This window comes from Melospiza georgiana, chromosome Z (genome assembly GCF_028018845.1).
Source record: "Melospiza georgiana isolate bMelGeo1 chromosome Z, bMelGeo1.pri, whole genome shotgun sequence".
Taxonomy (NCBI): Eukaryota; Metazoa; Chordata; class Aves; order Passeriformes; family Passerellidae; genus Melospiza; species Melospiza georgiana.
In genome coordinates this window covers 41170961-41193473 of record NC_080465.1, presented here as the reverse complement: position 1 = coordinate 41193473, position 22513 = coordinate 41170961, and the positions used below count along the sequence as shown (strand labels likewise).

The window sequence follows — 22513 nt, the reverse complement described above, 5'->3', positions numbered from 1 at the left end:
GCCTGATTTTAAGGGACTTAAAGAATTTGCACAACAGCTGAAGTCTGGGCCAGCCGCTTTTCAGCTCCCAGCCCCTCAATTAAGACTGATGAGAGAAGCAGCATCATCTCTTCCTCTCTCGGTGGCAAGACGCTTATGTGGGAATTCCCACACCGAACTGGGAAAGCAGCAATCCATACAGCAGTTTCGATTTGACAGTAACCAATACCAGATGTTACAGCCAAGGCATAATAAAATGCAGAGAGAGTAACTGTGGAGAAAACTGCTCATTTTTTCTCAATTTCCCATGGGTCTCTGGGCAAGGCACATATCCTGGGGTATACAGCATCCCAAGAAATTAGTCTGGCTACTCAGAAATTTGCCAAGAAGCTGTTGAGGGGGCAACCTTGAATTCATTGCTGACTCTCTGTCCCTACTGCAGGGCCCTTAAGAGAAGTTGGATCCACATTTTAATTTTAATCTAATTGTGAAAAGTAAAGAAGACAAAACAGTTCTAGATATTATAAAAGAGGTTTTTGGTTTGTTTTTTTTTTCTCTTATAAAGAGACATGTTTTTAAAGTGCTGTCAGGTTAGCAGGAGTCTTGAAAGCTGAACACAGACACCAGAAACCACATCTGCAGGCCCAGGCTTTCCCTGATGGCATTTGCACATCATTTAATACAGCTGAGAATCACATCCTGCTCATCACACCAGGTGGTTGGTTGTTTGCCCAAAATACCAAGTGAACTACTACTCTGGAGGCCAGTAAGATGTAGCTCAGAAAGCTCTGCTTTCGGGTATTCCCTGAAGCACCCAAGTCCCTGGAAGAGAATCCTTCTCAGTCAGGACACCCTTGCTGACAAATGCAGACATCTAAGAAAGACTCTGTGCCCTGCAAAAGACATTGCATAACACAAGGCTTAGGGTAAAATGGAAACCACTGGCACCTGGGGCTGACCCAGTCAAAGGGGTGGGAGCAATCCTGTGTTCTTCTGCTCCCTGAGCTGGGCAGATGCGGGCAGATATAAGGCAGCTGTGCAGGAGCATCCAGGAGCTGTGCAGCTGCATTTCTGCTGCACCCTTGCCAATGCCATCAGCCATGCTGAGTGGTGATAGGCACATCCTTGGTTTTGTCAGCTGAAATACACGGCTTTGGCTATGCTGGACCAGCAGCACACATCTGCAGCACACCTCAGTGCAAACAAGGCCTGGAGACACCTGTTTTTCCTCCAGTTTTTTTTTTATTTCTCTGGAGGATCTCAAAATGAATCAAAATTACAGTTTCATAGAAATGCACATAACATTTATTTAGTTTGACAGAAGTGTATGTATTTTTCAGAAAGACAAAAAGGCACAAAAAGGCACAAGACAGGTTTCTTACTGCCTGGACAGAGACAGAGAATCCCAGGAATCTGAAAGCAGAAAGTTATCTGATTTCTACATAGGAAAGCAGTGGAGTTTCAGAAGAGTTCAGTTAACTGAAGCCTACTATTTATCCCCTTTCTTTTCTTTTGACCAGCGAGATAGTTTCATCTGGTAAATTTTAACGTGTAAGGACACTTACTGAAATGAGGAACAGTTATAACACAATAACTGATTTAGTGCATCTCTGCACAGAAATTGGCAGTAGTATCAAAATAGTAATAAGCCCTGGGACACGAGAAAACACAATTATGCAATTATGCTCAGACCATAAAAAACATCCCCTTCTGAGCAGTTCCTGAGCTAGAAGATAAGGAAAATGACCCACCAGCTAAGGGTATATAGCACATTTCAGCAAAGACTTGAGCCATCATTGTTACATTGCTGTCTTCTCATATCACAGCTGTTACTGATACACGCTGAAATCTCAAGTAGCAGACCCATCTCTCTTAGCTCATCCTTGTAAGAAGAGGACTCAAGAAAATCCTTTCACAGTCCTTGGTGCCACCTTTACAATTTCAAAATGTTATGTCTCCCCTGCTACTCATTGCTTCTTGCAAAGCATTTGAAATCATGTCATAAATTAAAGATTATACAACAATGGCTTCAAAATAACTTACTTGCTATATTTATCATGGGGAAAATTTTGCATTTACTATTAAATACTACACTTAAAGCCAGATGGTCATACAGAGAACAATTACAGAAATTTAGAAAAGCAAATACAGCTGTCTTTCCAAAGTGCTACTGAGATTAGAAAACAAGTTATCAGAGGTAAACAATCTTTTCCTCTACTCTGGCTCCACTCTCTGCATCCTGCAGGCTCTCAGGCTGGTGGTTCAGCAGCAGTTCATCTACCTGTGGTGACTGGATGGATCCCTGGTTTGGAACACTTGTCTGGGAACCTTGGGTCTCTGATGTGCTCAGATCTGTAACACACAAGAGAAGGACAATGCATTTTCTGCCCCTGCCATCAAAAAGGGCAAATTCTGACTTTTTCATTAGCACCATTTTATAGTTTGCTGCATCTGTCTGGAAAGGAAAACAGTACTCTAGTACAAATTATACTATGGCCTGGTGAGAGGTACCTTAACAATAATAATTATTATAAATGTGTAGCCATACTTTACTAAACAGATACACAATAATGAAAAGACATAAACAAGGTCAGAATTGAGCTGGAGGGAAGCACACAACATATAATCAGTATCTTTGCTAGTAGTAATACAGTTGTAACATTAATACAGCTTTCATCATTACACAGAATTTTATTCGTAAGCCTTCCTTTTATAGATGCAAAAGAATTAAGTGACCAAAGTTAGAAGTCTACATGGCTGGTATTTGCATTCCCCTTTTTCTACTAAGTTTACCTGTGTTTATTGACATAAACTACCTACTCCACTCTGTCTTGATCTTTTTGGCGTGACATGTAGAGAAACACTTGCATCCAAACACTAGAACATTATTTCACAACAATCTTGTTATCTTTCCAATTTTCTCCCACAAATGCAGAGAATCAGGTACTTGTTTTCCAGCATTCCACAATGAACACTTCTATGATGATCCATATATAGCTTTATAAACCAAAACAACATGACTACAGTTCAGTTTTACTCCTAGTCAGCACTTTGTAGCACTTTGGGCCCTCAGGACCTGCATCTCAGTACCTGACTTTTCTACATCTGTATTTCTTCAAAGCAACTTTACCATAAAAACAAGCTAGGTAATAAAGAATGTGTATCCTCATGCATAGCAATGAAAAATATCTGTAATGGATATGCTGCAATACTTTTCACTGTAATCTTAGCCTGACCGACTCTTCTATTACATCAGAAGGGTTAAATTTTCATTCTTCCCTCTCAAAAAAGGACTCTGTAGAAAGAAAGGGAGATTTGAACTCCTTGTACAGCATGTTAATGGCCAGAAGCACACAAACCAAGAACTGGGGCTCTCTGAGCCTTGATCACTCATGCAGAGCTGGAGAGACATTTCATGCTTGCTCTGGTCCCTACTTCTCACGTGTATGTGCAATGGAAATCTGCTATGAAGGACCTATTTGTGTTTTTACACACCGTGTCGCTTAGCTGGTAGCAATTCATAGTGACACGTGCCCACATTTGGCATTCCCCAAATATATGAGACTTTCATCAGTCTTGTTTGCTGAGGCAGGAGTTCAAGGCAAAACAAGCTTGCTGGCACCCTGAAAAGCCTAGGCTCTCTGGCTGCTCCCTGGCATGGGCTGTGTGGAGCAGTGTGGGATGATTATGCAATGGGCATGTGGGAACACATCATATCGCAGCCTCTGCCTTCAGCATCTTCTCCTCTTTGATATTCTCACAGCTGGGGGGAGCAAACAGGCTTTGGGGCTGCAGCTCCCAGCATAAACCACATGCATCTTATTCTTGCTGCTAAGACTGCACAGCCAATGGCAGGAGCAAGGTATTTGTAAATGAGCTTAGTCATAGTGGGATGACACAGAATGTTACAAAAATTAGTCTTCATTTGTCTTTCTTTTACTGTTTTATTCTGAATTAAGTTTCAGTCTTAATGAAAATCCAGAGCAAGTCTTGCTTGATTGTGAGTTATTTGCAATACATAACACAGAAAATCTTGACTCCCTAATTTAGTCAAACAGGCCTGATTTTTTGAAGATGATGTCTGCATTTATTTCTTTTTGATGATTATATTAGAAAATTACTGCAATTTCCAGCCCACAGAAGAAAGCAAAAATACGTCTGTCTGTTACCTTTATGGAAATTGGATGCATTTGCATTGTTTATTTATTAAAAAGAGCCCTACTAGCAGAAGTTCCTCTACTTCTAAACACTTACATTTTTGGGTAATTTTACCCACATTAATATTTCTTTTAAGTCCTGTGAGTCTATTCACATTACCCAAGTTATGTACATAAGAATACCAGGGAGTAAACACTTATTTGAAAGATCTGTTTCCAAAGTTTATGAAGTACATAATTTGAGAAGCCTAATTACAAATTTGAAAATACGCAGACAAAAAACACCTTACATGCAATAATTTTCCACCATCAAAACTAAATAGTAATTGCTTCAGCAATTAAAACAGTAGCTATTTCCAAACCATTTCTCATTAACTGTCATAACTACCAGCAGCAGAGCTGAGCAGTGAAAACTCTCAGCATTCTACAAAAACAAATCAGACCCTGTCACTATCAAAATAAATGATTTATCACTAGTTCAGCTTCTTTTTTATTTTTTTTTCCTAAGTATGTTGCATCTGGGAAACCTGAACAGCAGGAGAGCACCCAGGAGGTAGGAGCACAGCTGCTGCTGGGGCACTGAGTGGCTTCAAGCTGGAAAGGTTGTGCATAATCCAACTGAGGAGGGAAGGGGCTGGTTTTGGATGCTCTTCAGGTGGCACTCAACACAGACTCTGCCTAACAAAAGCACAATATGTCCCCAAGGCCAACACACTCAGGCTGCCGTCGGGGAGGGCGGCTGCTGTCTCCCTGCTCAGTGCCATGCTGGAAGCAGCTGAGACAGTAGACCAGCCGGTATCACAGGCAGCAGCGTGATGTGTCCCAAGGCTAGTGTGGAAGAAGTGCTAAAAATGGTAACAACAGTTTCAGGTGAAGGGAGACAGAAAATGGACTGAGCGGCCAGTCAGCCTTGGTTGTTGTAACGTAACAGCAGCCAAGAAGCCTCCCCTGAGCTCTCTGGTGTAGCATGGGGAAACTGAGTTGCCCTTGTTACCAAGCAGGAGAAAGGTGGGAGAAACCTTCCTCTTGAAATGCTCTCGCAAAACAAGGAGGAAACTTCTGAAACAAGACTTGAAAACATCAGCTGATGTCTACTAAACAACTCTGAGAGCTGAGGATGCTTAATGAAAATAAAAAAGGAAAACAAACTGATTATTTGTGCAGACAGCAAGGCAAAGGGGCTGCTATCAGAAAGTGACACCCAAGAAGCTCTCCAAAGATCCCCTGGCAGCTGGGGCACCCATGGGAAATCCCCAGTCCCTCTCCAGGCCCATCCTCTGCTGCACTGAGGCAAACATCAGAATCACTATGGATCAAGAGTCAGGCAAATACAGACCATTGGCCTTTTATGAGCTTCCATCAATGTGATTGTAATTCACCTGTCAAAATCAGCCATAAAATGAGTTCTGTGTTATCCCCTTTGTTTAAATTCAGCATTTACTTACCCTTTTTTTCTGCTGTCCTCCAAGCAACCAGCAGACGCTCTCTCTGGCAGGCTGTGTTTGGCTCAACAGCGCGCCCACCAGACCAGCACCCCCATCACCAGCACCGGGCAAAGGCGGGACACAGCCCCTGCCCACACCCTTGCTGCCCGGGCTGGGCTCTGCCTGCTGCCGTGCTCTCACACCCTCGCAGAGAGGACAAACCAAAGCACTGTACCTGGCCATAGCCATCCACTTGCTCATCTGCACTGTTTTTCTTTCACAGTTAAATAAATGCAGAAAATACTCCCTGACTATTTCCCTGACTATCTGAGCTGTAGCTCAGATCCTTCCACAGTCCACTCTTGACACGGCCTTCTGCTCCCTCTCACTCTGTCAGCATCTCTCTGTACCATGGCCCCCAGAATTTATGCACAAACTGAAACCCCCTTCACCTGTTTTTCACTTACATAAAACATATTTCTCCTACAATATTCCAGGTAAGTCTTTCCTTAAGAACAGGCCAGATCCACAGCTGCATCATGGATACCCTAGGTAAAAGTGAACAGCAGACCAGAGAAATCCACTCTCAAAGTTGCGCTGGTCAAACACCCAAGGGAAAAACGGGTGTGCTTGAGGCTGGTGACCAAATGTTAGGTATGTTGTGACAGCACTTCAGCCTTTTTGGGACTTGTAGCCTGTGCCACACCACAGTACTAAATACTCCTAAAGTACAGCTTTTACTCCTTTTAATCTCAGCCAAGACCATTTCATTGAATAAAGAAACCCCAGGCATTCCCAGCAGTCTTCCTCACCAATTTTTGCAAAAGGAGTTAGAGGCTGTTTCTAACAAATTCTGGATCTAATCACAAATGTCTCATTCACACAGACACTGTCAAATTCAACACTAAAATTCAAATTTTTTTCCCCATTTTCCTTGGGTTTAGGTCTGGTACCATGAGGACAAACATCAGGAACTGTTTGAGAGGCACTCTACTCTTTCCATCTTTATTAGACCACCTCAATATAAAAACAATGGCAGATGGCAGGCCTGTCGTATGTGGGATCAGTTCTCAAGGGAGTTTATAAGGGGACCTCAGATTTTCAAACAGGGTCTGGGTCCAGACTCTGAGAAACCACAGCTCCTGGCTGAAAACATGTTACTGTTGTACAGGAAAAGAAAGAAAAAACAAGTAGCATTCTGCATCCTGACTACCCTACCTTTTCCACAGCATTAAGAGACAGGATTAGTAGTATCTCACAAACTGCTGACAAGGTGAAGGACAAAGGAATGGTATTTGCAGGAATCTGAAATCAATGCATACAAAAACAAACACAGCCCATGTACCTGGGGGGGGGGCAGGGGATACAAAAGCCAAGTAAACAACTCATTACTCACACTGATTCTCACCTCCTGTCTGTTGTCATAGGATGTAAGCACTTCCACATCAAATAAATGCCACAGATTTTCTCCTTCACCCCCTTCACCCCTCCTCTCTCTCCCCCCGGATCAGAGCTCTTGATGTTAAGGCTAGACTGCACACAGTGAAGATTGTGGGAAGGACAGAAGAACCAAGGCACTAAGAAACACTCCAAACAAAAAACCTCTCAAGTCTCTGTGTTTTGAACAGAAAGCCCTTAGTGTTCCTCCTTCAGCTCTGACCCTGATTTCACAGCACCACAGGATAATTCAAATTGGAAGGGATCTCAGAAGGCCTCAGATTCAAACTCCTCCTCAAAGCAGGGTAAGCTCTGAGGTTAGGGCAGGCTGGATACTTTTTTACTTCTTAGTCATTTCTAAAAAGGAAGGAGGAAAAAAAAGGGAAGAAAAAAAGGGGGGGGGAAGGGGGGGCAGGGAGGGTGGAAGGAATGCACCACAATTACCTTGCTGTGACTCTCTGAGATCTGTCACATTGGCCCTCTTTACAAAATAAAAACTGCATAATAAAACTGCATTAAATGAAGAGCAATTTATGCCACTTTTAGCAACAAATATGTTGAAGAGTGACAAAACCACTAACCTTCTGAATTAATAAATAGAGTTGGGTTTTGGTTTTTGGTACCAAGTTCATTTGGACTGACAGCTGACACATCAGCTTCAGGCCACAGCTATTTGAAATGGCAGAGCTGCTCTATTTAATCCCCACACTGGCACTCATGCATAATGCAAAGCACAAGCAGACACCTAACAACCAGTGTCTACCGGGTCTGGGATATTCAAAGGAATTCAAGGGTAACAGGCTCTCATTTGCCACCACAGTTCAACAGCAAATGGCAGCCTAACTCCCCATGGGATCCACTGAAAAACCCACTGGCAAATCCCACAGCAGCTCTTTGTCTCTAATGATGCTCCCAGCGGTTTCCATGCAGATTCATTAGCAACAGACAGCCAATTCCCCCGGGAACTCCAAGCACCTCAGCCTCTCTCCCTTTCCTCACCATGAAAGGCAACATGACCTGTTTTGATTGCCTTTTTTAAGGCCTACTAAGACTTTCCCAGATTGGAATGCAGCATTTCCATACTGCAGGTTCAGTTGTTTAAAGTTAGTGGAAGAAAGGGAACACCATGCAGTGGTATTGGGCACCTGGAACACCAGGGCAACACCTGGAACAACCAAGATACTGCTGCTACTGATCCAGAACACAGCACTTGCTATAGAAAAGTTATGTGTGAGCCTTGATGATTTGAGCACAATTCCCAACAGTTTCACTGGCAGTTGAACATGGCTCACATACCATCACAAACCAGGCCCTTCACAACTCAATAAAGCTGATTTCACAGCAGGAACTGAACTTGGTACCAGGTCTCAAAAAAACACTGGGAAAAAATATTTTGACCCTAAAGCTTCCAAGGAAAGAGGAGCCTAATCCATTTCCAGCTGACTGAATAAGTCAAGAAAATCGGTCTGGGAATTGTAATGCTGTTATTTACTTTTGACCAGCCCAACCCTGTGAAAAAGCAGCCACTGTATTTCTTAAGCAAACAAGCACCTTCATGAGTAAGAGATCTTTACACAAAAAATCAGATGAGAAATTATTTCAGAAGATCTCCTACATTAATTAGTCTTTGCATATTTTGGTGCATTTTTTGTTATAAGAGAGAACAGAAGGAATTCAAAGTGTATGATGAATAAGGTTCTGAAACCTAACTCTTCTCTGTATCTGAATGCTGCATTTTTGATCAGGGTAAAATTACTCGGATTGCCATTATTCTGCATGTTTCCACTCTTTGTGTAATTGCTGGCTTAGATAAAACAATACAGGTCCATTTTCAGGCTTTGCCTCATAAGTCTTCAGAGAAGTTTCGTCTAGACAATTTGGACTTAATTCTTGGCACCAGAAACACAAAATACATATTTATTCCAGCAAAATTGCATTTATCATAAAGTTCCAACTCATACTCCAGGTTTTGGAGTAATGCAGTCATTTTCCTTTTATTAAGGCCTAGTAAATATATTATTTCTAACACTGGTGTTTACCAAAGAAAATATTTTAAAACTAACTCAAGCTCAAATACTGATAGTGTCACTTCGACATCAAATTCATAGCATGCTGATTAAAATTGATTAGGTTGATTAAAATTTTAACCAAGTTACATGGCTATGTTATCAGATGTATTGGTTTTTGAAGCACACAGGTTCCAAGCTATTTTTGGCATGTTGTTTTTCTAATGCGTATCAATAAGAGAGACTTAAAAATAGGTCTGACTTGAAATCATAATTTGTCTGTGCATTAAATACCCACAGTCTCACCTTGGGAGGGCAGACTGCCTGACAGCTGTCTGCTTCCGCTTATTATTAATTTATTTAAGTAAGAATTCCCTATTAAATTGTCTTTGTGCTAAGCTTTGAAGCTTTAGATGGTGAATTACAGACAAACACGTGGTCCAACAGGTATTCTGCTAACAACGAACACATGTTTTATTGACCTACTTCTTTTCCAGCTCATTAAACACAGCTGCACTCAGATGATCAAGAGGGAAGAGCCATAAAACCCCAAGAACACCCTTCCTACACAGGATCACAAGGAACGTGACCAGCAGCCGCCGCAGGGCCCCTGCCGCGCCCAGGGCAGCAGCACACCCACACAGAGCACCCCTCCAGGGGCAGGGCAGCTCGCCTGCCCACTGACAACGGTGGTGGGCAAGCACTGAAAACCCCCTCGGCCTTCTTTTTCAGGTGTCCAACGCGGGTGCGAACTAAGTGGTCTGCAACCATTTCCTCCCAGCCCATCATCTGCTGAAGTCATTTCGCCAGCAGGCTGAAGTCAAAACAAAAAAAACGGCCATCAGTAGGGAATGCTCCTGCTTGAACGGAGAAACAGAAACCCCATAAAGTTACAGACACAAACAGCACTACCAAAGACTCAAGGGACAATGAACCAGTTCCCCTTTCTGCCGCCTGCCAGCACATCCACACACTTCCCTCACCCACTGTCCCAATTTGCACCCTGAAGATAAAACACTGCAGTGAGGTTTTATCTCCTTCCCTTCCGAAAAAAAGAGAAACAGCCAGCATTAGCCCTGAAAAAGCAGTCTCTGGAACATTAAGTCATTCCCTTTGAAAAAGGGGACATTTACACATCAAAACTCTTCTTCTGAACTGTTACCACAGACAGATGTTAGAGTGTTGATTAACTCTGCCTCATATTTTATGGACACTCTTTGGTTGCGGGTTGTTTTGTTGGGGTTTTTTTTTTTTTCACTTTGAAATAAACGTGAAATCAAAGACCTTGGCAAAAAATCAATTTAGTCCCCAGCGTTTGGCCAGTCTTTCAGGTGCAACATAAAGAAGAGTGCTCTGGACTTTGGCAAACATTTTCTTGAGTAGCAGAAGGGCACAGCTCTGTTACAAGAGCCAAAAGGGTGAGGTAATTTATAAAACACTCAAGTCTCCTCCTAAGCACTTTGGTTTTATAGGGTAATTTCCCAACAACAGACCAGATCCACCACTTCTTACTCATAAAAGCTGACAAGATCAAAACTCAAAGAGACCAGCAGAAGAGCACTAAGTCAATATATAGAATTGCTGCAGAAGAAAAAAATCAGGCAAAGCACCTGTTTCAAATCAATTACATGCTAATCTTACCCTTTAATAGAAATTGCTGCTATTGATTAATACAGGAAAAAATACAAGCACGACTATATGAGTGAGCATCTGAGAGAAGCCTATTATCTACAGTCGCAAAGATACTTGTTCTCTCCCAAGGTCAAAACTGAGGGAAATATTCACTACATTTTTATTGCATATTGAGTATTAGCACAGCCATTTTTATTCATTTTTGGCAAGAAGTATATGCACTTATGTTTTCTTCTTGGAGTCCTTGAAAAAAATCAAGAAAAAAATGGAAAAGTTGCACATTCCCCATATTTTGCATTGTAAGCATAGGAATTTTCAGTGTGATTGAATATTTTGAAATGAATGCCCTTTTTAACTGTTTGCTAAAAGTTGTGTGAACATATAACTGCTGTGAAAACAGTTTGCACAAGACGTAAAGGAAAAATTGTACACCAAAAATTGTACACACAATTCTCAAATAAGCATGTGTGTCCATCCCATGAGTGTGTGGAGAGCACTTGGATCCACTTTCCTCTCTTCTGCTCCCACTCCTCGTGTGTATGAGCAATACTGGTCTTACCCTTAAGCTTGAATTCATCACCTCCTCCTTCTACCTCACCTTTACTACAAGTTTTAAAACACCTGCCTATATTCATTTTCACTTTAGCTCTAAACTGCCTGTGTTTAATGCAGGAGCCTTCCTTAGACCTTCATCCCCTCCCCAGTGGCACTGTGCTTCAATGGCATGTTGCTCTGCACAGAAGACAGCTTCCCTGCAGTTTTTCTGTCAGCAATAATTACCTTATATTTTAAAATTCAATTAACGAAGAGAAAGAAAAAAATCATCCTTGCCAAAAACCCTGCTTTCCCAGTCTCTCATGTATTCTTTATCATGGAATATATTTAATGACTTGTTTTTAAACTACATGGGTTTGATTTTTCTACAACAGATCCTAAACAAATACAGAAAAATCATATCTATTTTTTATCATTTATGTCCCAGTTTTAGATCAAACTTCTGAGGAACACTCAAGGAATCTCAGCAGGTGACTGTTGGAAGTCTTCCTATCTGATTAAACTATAACTAAGTTCCATACCAGCACCAAGGCTTCTCCTCTCTACTGCCCCACTAAAAATTCATACCCAAAAGAAATTTTCTACAGCATCTGTCAAGGGGGAACAATATATTCCGTGAAATCTCCTCTACCAGTTTGCTGACAGCCAATGAAATTTATTGGAAGGCAGTTGGGGGCTCCTGTGTCCGCACAAGACAGACAATCTTCCCCAGTGTCTTAATAAATATTTAACAGCAGATGATGAGGAGGAGGTTTCATATTACTAACACTTCATTATTTTTGTACAACATGCTACAGGCCATTTCTTGGAATATGTAAAGTATTATACTAAATAATTAAAATGAGGTTGTACTTTCCAAACTAAGCCAGACAGATACACTTGGTGATTCAGCTACATGGTTTTACAGGGTGTGTTTGCATACTCAATATCTTGCAAAATTTGATCATCCATAAACAGCTTCACTCAGCTATTAGAATGAATTAATTATTTACACTAGTGCTTCTATTTCAGGCTCTAACTTCATTACAAAATACATACAAAATATTTTAATGTACTAAAGCAGGGTACTGCAGCCAGGTCTCCACCCACAGAGAGCACTTCCCAAGGAAAACAAAGACCTCCCGAGGAATCTTCTTAATATCAAACAACCAGCAAGACTGCTGTTTTGTGGCCCTTTTCCTGAGATTACCTCTTCCCCTGCAGACTTGCTATCCAAGTCACATCCCTGCACATCCCAGAGCTGGAGCTTAGGATCCAGTTCACTATAAACCAGTTGTCTGACTAAAAACCCTCTGCCCATGGTTTTCTGCTTTCTCCTTTCATCCCTCTACTTCCCTGAAACTTCTATCCATGGAAAAAACACAATACAGGTACAGAATAAATCTGCATATAAGGGGGATAATCCACAAAACTCCAATTTTGTTGATACCACTAATTCCACTGATTCCATAAACCACTACAATGTAGTTGGTGGAACGATAAGTGTGTGAAAAATTAGAAAGATTCAGCCATCATCCTGTTGCTGTTTAGTAAGTCTGCAGTTAAGGAGCCTGAATATGGTGTGCAGATTTACATCAACACCAGTAGTATCTCAAAAGACAGGGTCAGGCAATCTTTTTTACTCCATTTGTAACCTTAAAGATGTGCACTATTTTAAACTTCCCTCCACAAATGAATGATCTCTAAAGGAGAAGATAATAGAAAGAATAAAATCAGACAGACATTACACAGGATAGGCATTACTTACATTACTGTACAAAATAAAACCAGAATAACATTAGCTGCCTTAATTAAAGGATTATGTTACAGTGCTGCATCTACTGTGGTTATTTTCAGAAATTAGAAAAGTGCTTTGAGATGAGAAAATTAGTAACAGAACAACAAAATCTGACTTCTACAGAGCTGAAAAGCAAGTGTGTCTTGAAATATACTAATTGCAGGTGACATATAATGACATATTTTTGACTTTGGTATCACACTGCTGTGTGATTTAATCCCTTTTGCCATTTGCTTTAAACAAATGGCAGTGTTATTCAGGAGAAAGAAAAAAAAAACTTCCTCTCTGATTCATTTTCTCCAAGTATCTCAGAGCCATGGAAATCTTTCAGCAGAGCATGAAAATCAGTGTTTTGTGGTATGGAGAATTTGCTGTTGTCTATTGCAGAGTCAAAAGTAACAGCTCAATTGTTCTAATAAATCAAGGAGATTTTGAACTTGGAAGATGCTGGTGCTGATGTTCCTCAACTTCATATTCTTATATATTTCCATTTAATTTTATTCTCATTATAACTTACAGTGAGCACTGAATGGGCCCTGTGCTCACCTCTGTAGCCATCTGCACTTAAATTAGTAGGGAAATGTTAAACACAGAAAAATCAATTTAGAATTGTTCTCAATGTGACATCTACTCAATTAAAAAAATCAAAAAAATTAAAGTAGCACAAAATATGACACCTGTTCAGGAGGCTCCCTGACAAACGGGGAGCTCTGTGGGTCATATCACCCTTTGCTTTTTAAAAATTTCCCTCTTTCCATCTTTCCAAGTGAAAGAAAATATCAGAAAGAATTCAGTCACTGTGAGACAGTGAAATAAATGGCTACTAAAAATATTATTAGACATACCAGAAAAAAATAGGTTGAAACATATCTTCACATGCAATTCTGCAAGTAGTAAGGGGCTGGCCTGTCACTGACTCCAAAGGATGCTGTTTTAAAATGTGTGCTGTATGGGACACAGTTACATTCCAGCTTAGAAAAATCAGAAGGAGTTCTTTCAGCAACAACAATATAAAAATTAGTTTACAATGATTACATATGCAGAACTGTGGTGACTCTTTTGGGGGTGTTGCTAATCATTGTTTACCAGGTTCCAAGTGATGAAAGTAATCTTATTTAACTAAGTTCTCATCATGGTATCCCATCAGCCACTTCCAGCACTGGCAGCAGCACTATGCTATCTGAATAAGGCTCCTTGCCAAAATCCAGTGTTGAGTTGGAAGCATAGACAAAGAGCCTGTACCACTTCAGATGGCTTTTTAACACTGGGGTGCAAAGCATATTTCACCTATTTTTTATCACACTTGCATCAGTTTTACATTGTATATATTCCTGACTGCAACAAATTCACCTTAACACAAATAGGATAAAAGAGCCGGGCCTATTGTTCTCAACCTCTCTGATGTAAACACAGAGCAGATACTTTTATACAATGCCATTACACCACAACTTAGGTTAGCTAAGCCTTGGTGGTGGCTTAACCCCAGCCAGAAACCAAGACCCACACAGCCCCCATTCTTACCAAAATGACCGGGGAAGGGTGAAAGCAGGACAACTCATGGGCTGAGAAAAAGACAGCGTAATAGGGAAAGCAAAGGCTGTGCACACAAGCAAAGCAAACCAGGGAATTAATTCAGTGCTTCCCATGCACTGGCAGGTGTTCACCCATCTACAGGAGAGCCAGGCCCCATCATGCAAAATGGTTACTTGGGAAGACAAATGACATCACCACAAATGTCCCCTCCTTTCCTGTTACTTGTCCCCACTTTATACTCTGAGCTTGGTGCCACATGGTCTGGAATATCCCTTTGGTCAGTTTGGGTCACCTGTCCTGGCTCTGTCTCCTCCCAGTGTGGCTGCACCAAAAGCAGAAAAGGCCTTGGCTCTGGGCAAGCCCTGCTCAGCAATGACAAAAACATCTCTGTATTACCAACTCTGTGTTCTGCACAAATCCAAAACACTGCCCCATAGAAACCACTGAGAAGAAAACTAACTCTACCCCAGATGAAACCAGCACAGACAAAAATGCACTGTTCTAAATACCGTCTAAATTAACAATGGGAAATCAAAGCAAATGAATCTGATACACAGTTTTAAGATCAGGTTAAACAGAGTAATCACCATTAGCATAATCTGCCTTAGGGAATAGGAAGGAAATTTCATATAAACTATATGTAGTTACAGGATACTACACAGTGTTTCTGGAATCTTTGCTTTTTCTGTTGCAAATTAAAGATTCTACATCTCTAGAAACCACTTACTTTGATGAAAGCCACTATAAATAAATAATTTTTCCAAAATCAAACAATCTCATTTGTTTATACTCAGCTATGTACAAATTTCTGTCCTTTAAAAAATATTTAAATTACATTAGTCAAATACAGTCCTCTTTTTGCTCCTTGGGTTTGCATTTGGCTCCTTATGAAGATCACAGGTTTTCCTATGTTCCCCATAAAGATTTAAACTATGTTTATCATTGTGTCACATGTATAGATCCTTCATACTAAATGTCTTAGGTAAAACCTTCCATTCACATTCAAGTTTCAGCAGTTTTCCAAATATATCACTTTTCAATTCTATTTCTGCAACTACAGTGTCTGAATTAATGAAGTTAAGGTAGCAGCAGCAAACAATCTATTCACGTCAAAGCTTAAAAGAATTAAACTTGCCCTGATTCCAGAAATCAAAGAGGTGAATTCATAGGTAAATCCTCAGGCATCACCTTGGCTAGTTAACTTGACATGTCAATTAAATGCAACACTAATTTATTCAATTCTCAGTCTAGTCTGACACAAAACCTATACTTCCCCTTCTTCCTAATTAGCCAAAGTACTTGCTTCTTTCATGCAGATAATTTCATAACCATTACTGTAAAGCATTAACACATTTTTCTTTCAATCATATTTTCCTCCTGTTGACTGACACACCTTTTCCAGTGAGGTTACTTATGCCAGTTTCAGTTCAGTGGGAACTTGCCTGAAGGTCTTTACTGAAGTTCCCTCCCATATAGAACAATGATACATAATCATGATGTTAGCTATGGGAAGACACCTATGTCTTACCTTAGGAAATACAAATGGAAAATTATGCACTACAGTAATGTAGCCGTTTCCATTTCTGTATATTTATGAAGCTTAATTGAATACCACTTAATGTATGGTAGAATGCAGTGTGATTAACTCCTTGGAAACAAGTTTAGATGGTGCTTCTCTTTAAATAATTTAAGGGGGTTTTTTTGACTGAGCAGACTTCTTACAAAATGCCTAATAATTCTGTGAAAATTAATCAAACCCAAGAAATTTCTTTTGTGTGCACACAAAACTTTAACTATATACTAGCTCTGGCTATGTATGTATGTGGTGAATGGCTATATGCAGTAAACCATACTCAGTATTTGTTTCTTAGTTCTATGTTGACAAATTATTTAAGAATGTTTTTTTAAAGATGATTATGAGACTTTATACACAAAGCTAGGTGGAAGATGCATGGAAACACACAAAAATGCCATGAAACATTCATCCACGTGAAAATATTGATGATTTTAGCTAACTTTTAAGTTCTTTCCCTCACTGAATTTAAGATGGCTTTCTTTCAAAGTGATTGGAACTGACTATATCCTGCAGAGGTGTCAGAAAATGGAGGCAAAAGTTGGAGATCTTCTGAAACTCTGCTAAATTCTCTGGGGAAGAAAACATGTCCAAAATTACTCAAGAAAAAAAAAATCCGTTTCCCAGTATGAAATGTTTGTATTGTTCGATTTGATTGACATTGCTTAGGAACAAGCGATTTGCATAATTTCCACGCGCATGGTCCCTTGGGGAAATTCATCACTCTTCTCATTCCCCAGTCCCTCCCTGTACAGTGGTCCAGATGCAAGACAGAAGCAAGTCTGAATCATGCAGACTCATGCACTGCATGATCAGAGCATAAAATTCTTGTCACCTTCTCAGTAACAAATGCAACCATAGAATGTGATGTTACATCTCTCTGAGGGGAGGCTTCCAGCCCTGCCTGCTCCAGCAACGCAGTGGTAGGCTTCACAGCATCATCTGAACCATCAGAATGCTGCAAGGATTTGCTTCACTCCTTTGCATAAGGTGTCTTGTGTCACCATCCAGGCAGTACCTGCACGTTTTGCCAACACAACTTGGTCAGACACACTGGCCTCTTGGGTGGGCTCTGGAGCCAGAGCTTGTCCCCAAGAGTGATGGGACTGCCTTGGTGCCCTGCCACCCGAGCAAGATAACAATGTCTACACATTGTCAACAGCTGAACACAAAGCTGGTCCATTGTGTCTTGAGACAAAGACGCTCCACCAGCTTATCTCAGAATCAGTGCAATTTAACTGGTACAAGCCAGTTTAATTAAAAGAGATGCTCTCATGTGGGCTCAACAGAAAGTATCCTGGTTAGTTTCTATCTGTATGTCTGCCAGTGCAAGCTAAGCCACTTTTGAGAGGTTTAAACCCACATATGTGTTCCTTTTCAAATTCACACTAACTAAAATGACAACCGCAGCCAAACTAGAATGAGTTTCACCAGGCTACTTATTTAGGCATTTTTAGAAATATTAATCTCTTATACTAATCAGCTTGGTTTGCTGATTGTAGTGATGTGACTAGCCTGCCCTACCTTTGGTTATAACATGCTATTTTGGCAATCCACATACCAAAGACTAGTAAGGCTGTACTGGATGTCTGTTTAATTCATTACAAGGAGTACTAAAGAGCAAGTTCCTTAACCACCGATGTAAGACAATTTACCATTGTGCCTGTGTATGTTTTCAGTTCCTAATTCTGCTGCCCACTGGTCTTTGCTGTGACCTGCAAGCTAATGTGACAACAGAAGTTATTCTGCACTGCCAACTGCACAAAAATGGGAGCTCAGGCACTGCTGCAGCATTGCCATGCCACGTCTCCTGAATTTCACAACTGTGGAGAAAACCCCACCAGATCATTTAATCCCTTACCCCAAAAGTGCACCGTTGGCCCCCAAGACTTTTAGCAGCTGTGTTTTTACATCCTGGTCTACAACTCACACTAATGAAAGAAGGTAGATCAAAACTAATATTGTGCAAAATGAGAAATAAACCCCAGATAATTTAGAGTTTCTCATAAGTTTTTAAGACCTTCAAGGAATTTTCAGTGCATGCAGTGCTCAGATAGGCAGCCTCTTCCACCCATTTTGGTAGCCACCATCAGTAACTGCCATGCAGCCTACATATCTTTGGGGGTACTGGTAAAATGCAGGAATAAAGAAAGGTAAGGCAGTAAGAGTTACTGATGTAACTTATTCAAACATTATATTATTCCTTAGAAGAGATAGATACCACTGTCTGTCCACAGATCTTTCAAGATATTTTCATTCCTTAATGAAGTAAGAAAAGGTGTTCGAACACTGACTGTCATCCTAAGACAGGAAATCAAAAGCTATTTTAACCAGAAACTATCAAGTAATGCACATATATTCTCAAAGAATCAATAAAATACACTTGACGAAGAGTGATTTCTGCTCACAAAAAAAATAAGTCAAAAAGCATTGAGAAAAGACTGAGAGAAAAGCACATTCTGAGTACTACTATGCAGACACAAAAAGGAGTTTCATGGGGTTTTTCAGTAATTTTCTGTATTTTTGTTCTGCTGTTTTTCTCACCTATCATGAAAAATCTTGCAAAGAAACATGCAACTGTTTTACCAAAATCTCTTGCTTCCGCTATTACTAAGCTTTGTTCCTAGGACTATTCAGCCAGAGAGGGGGCAAACTGCATGTACTACTTCTTAATTAAATAAAATATTAATTACCATTATTAAAGGAATCCTTGTTGCTTTTGCAGGAAAAAGACATCTGCTGGTAAGGACTAGTGGATTTCCACAGTGCACTAGTTAATGCTGGCTGACAAGAAGTGTCCATTTTGAGGTCCATCTGATTTTCACTAGTCCCTGCTACATCAGAATTTGAGATATTAATCCCAGACACACCATCCTCATAAATGAGAGAAGAATTTGATCTGTTGATTCTTCTGAGAGACACACACACTACAGCTTCATTGAAGTAGAATGCATTTTCACCATGTAAGCTGTCCAATTGATTATGTCCCATTATCTGCAGAAAGAGAAAAAACCAATTGTTTGGGCTAGCAAGCATATATGGGTAAGTCATGTACACACTGTGTTCACAAAAGCCAGGCGAAAAGGGGGAGGTCAGAGGCCAATCCTTTAACCCCTCAGGCGGGCACAATCTTAGATGCCAAATGGTTATGGTTGAGTTGCCAGCTGAAAAATTATGGAGGTGATGGCTTGAAGAAAGGCTCTACAGACTGTCTTGTGAAAACGAGAACCTGAGGGGAAAAAGAAGCTGTCTGGGTCAGTGAGCTTTCCATACGTGGAAAAGCCAGACAAAATGTTTTGATTTTCAGGTACTTTAGAGAACAGTTATGGAAATCAAGACCACAGCCACGAAGCAGGTATTAGAGATGAGGACCTACCTGGCAGGTGAGCACCAGACAGCTGAGTTCAGAGGCAGACTGCACCCTTCAACCTCAACAAAAACTTTATCATTTTTATTATTAAACACTTAAGCAGTTTTGGGGCTACTTTAAATTGCACCCCCAAATAATAAGCATCTCCAAGGGTTTATACTGTCAGAGATGGTGCCACACACCAACCTCTTCCCCTAGGGGGCTGGATGTTTCAAGGAACAGGACAGCAGGGCCTGATGTGTGGTGTTAACAAGAGCCTGATGTTTGTTACTCCTGGAGGTGCACCTTTTCCTCCCTGGAGCTAGTGGTCCAGGAAAAAAACAGCAACCAAAAACTTCATTAAGTGCTTTATATGCTTAAGCCTTACAATAATTAAATATTTCTACAAGATGCAGAGACACAATGGGTCTTACAAACAGTAGTAAAGCAGAATAAAACACAGATTCTCATATTTATAATTTCTGTCTTCTCAATTTAAGAAACACTTGCCTAACTTTGGGTTTTCTAGGTATCTAGCTTAAAATCACAGAATGGTTGAGGTTGGAAAGGACCTCTAGAAGTCATCTGGTCTAACCCCCCTGCAGAAGCAGGGCCACATAGAGACAATTGCCAAGGACCACATCCAGGTGGCTTTTGAAATATCTCCAATGACAGAGACTCCACAACTTCCCTGGGCAACCTGTGCCAGGACTCCATCACCCCCACAAGACAAAATAGTTTTCTGATGTTCAAAACGAATCTTTGGTGTTTTTGTTTGTGCCCATTGCCTCTGGTTCTGTCACTGGGTGCCACTGAAAAGAACCTTGCTCTATCTCCTTCAGAACCTCCATTTAGGTGTTTTTATACACTAAAAGGAACCCCCATTAATAAGGAATCCCCATTAATAAGAACCATTTCTTCTCCAGGTTGAACAGTCTCAGCCTTTCTTACTGGAGAGATATCCCTGCCTCTCAAACAGGCACTTCACCAGACACCCATCCTCCTGCCTCTACCTCCTCTCCACCCCAGGCTCTGTGCTTTTCCTGTACTGGGGGAGCCAGTCTCCAGGTGTGTCCAGAGCAGAGAGGAAGGATCCCCTCACTTTGACCTACTAGCAATACTTTACTCAGAGCAGCCCTGGACACTATGTGCCACCCTTTTAGAAGGGCCCGTTGTTTGCTTATATTCTACACCAGGACTCCAGTCCTTTTCACAGAATCATAGAATCATAAAGGCTGGAAAAGATCTCCAAGGTCATTAAGTCCAACCTTTGACCCAACACACCACCATCACATCAACAAAATCATACCATTAACTACCATGTCCAGTCACTTTTTGAACACTTCCAGGGACGGTGACCCCACCACCTCCCTAGGCAGCCTGTTTCAATGCTAGCAAAGAAATTCTTCCCAATGTCCAAATCAAACCTTTCCTGTCATATCTCAAGGTCATTTCCTCTTGTCGTCTCATTAACTGCCTGGGAAAAGAGGCTGACTCCCATCTTGCTACAACCTCCTTTCAGGTAGCTGTAGAGAGTCAAGCTGATTTCCAGCAGGTGACCACCACCATCTACCCATGCATGGGGTTGCTCCTTCTCAAGGGCAGGACTTCGCACTTTCCTCACTTAAACTTCATGACATTCAAAGAAAACGCTAGGATATGCCTGAATCTCAGCTTCCCACATGCTCACTCATTGCTTTAAGAACCAACAAAACCCAGAGATCCTGGCCTATTCGTCAAGGCAGGTTTCTAGGAATGCAGTCAGGGGTATAGTTACAACGGGGAAGCACAAACCTCATAGTCCCCTGTGTGTGAAAAGAGGTCGTTTTGCTGACCATGCTTCCAGTGCCACACGAGTTTCTTCTGCATTTTCACATTGTCTCTTTCCCTCTCCACCATTTTCTGGCCCTCCCGCAGCCTGTCCAGACTCTGCTGGTACTCGTGCAGCTGCAGCGCCAGGCTCTGCCGGCTCTGCTCCAGCAGCTCTTGCTGGGCCCGGCACTCCCGCTCCCGCTGCTCCAGCCGGCCCGCCCTCGCCTCCTGCTCCCGCTGCCGCTGGTCGCACTCTCGCAGCCACCGCTGCTGCTCTTGCTGGAACTGCTGCCTCGTTTTGTCTATGTTGGCCAGTTCCACCCTTTGTTTTTCCACATTCTGATATTTCTCTTGTTCCAAAATGAGGTTCAGCCGAGAACCATGGCTCCGACTGGTCTTCTCATTCTCTTGCAGTAGTAACCTATGGAGCTCTTTGTGGCTCTCCTGGATAGCAAGTGCTGCCTAGACACCACAACAAAATCAGACACAAATGTTTAAATATCAGCATTAATACATTTCTGTGTTTTTACATAGAATCATTATATAAAAATGCTGGAACTTTTTTGGGAGGTTATTCCTCAAGCAAATAGATAAAATTATGTGATAATGCCTTTACATAGGGGTATTTCTAAAATAAAACTCAACTTTTTTGAGCACTTTTTAAAAAATTTCTGGTTTACACTTAGTATTATAATACATGTTTATGTTACAGCTGTGCATATGCACTTCAATTACAGCTGGGGTCCTGTTCTGTCAGAGGATGTAAAGACACACAGGAAAAATGATATTTCATGGTTGAAGAGGGCAATAAGGCACTGGGAATGCTATATTCACCCAAGTATTCCTAACACAGCTGTGACTTCTACACATAAAACTGTATTGTTTCCAAGTGAGTTCACTGTGGCTTTAAGGCTCTCCTTGCTAACCTGCAACACTGCAGTCCAACTAACACCAGTCCGACCGGCACCTACCGACACAGCCAGGTCACCAGGACTGTACCACTACACACACCTGACCGAGGTGTCAGTGCAAGCATAAACCTGCAGGATGGTAATGGTTTCAGGTTTGATGTTCCTGTTTTACAGTCAGGAGTTCTATATTCCATCCGTCACAAGGATGTTTTGACACTGTTTGCAATAAAGGTTGTGACATCCTCCAGTAACGCAAAAACAAATAGCTGGGATTAAGAAGAAAGAAAAGCAAGAAAACCCTAGATCTGCTGAGGTACTTACTGCACTATGTTTAAAAGCTGACATGGGAATCTATTTCATGAGACATT

The 22513-nt window shown here is 41.2% G+C and overlaps 1 protein-coding gene across 1 annotated transcript in view; it reads right to left on the bottom strand.

The window, feature by feature from the left end:
• Positions 1 to 1023: 1023 nt before the first annotated feature.
• The window catches only part of ARHGEF28 (Rho guanine nucleotide exchange factor 28), an 84977-nt gene continuing 63487 nt past the window's right edge, over positions 1024 to 22513 (bottom strand). The window contains exons 30-32 of the mRNA XM_058044442.1: positions 21217 to 21696; positions 18767 to 19067; positions 1024 to 2331 (exon numbers count right to left, since the gene is read on the bottom strand). Coding sequence (XP_057900425.1) covers positions 2171 to 2331; positions 18767 to 19067; positions 21217 to 21696 — 942 coding nt within the window. The 3' untranslated portion in view covers positions 1024 to 2170. The remainder of the gene's footprint in view (positions 2332 to 18766; positions 19068 to 21216; positions 21697 to 22513) is intronic.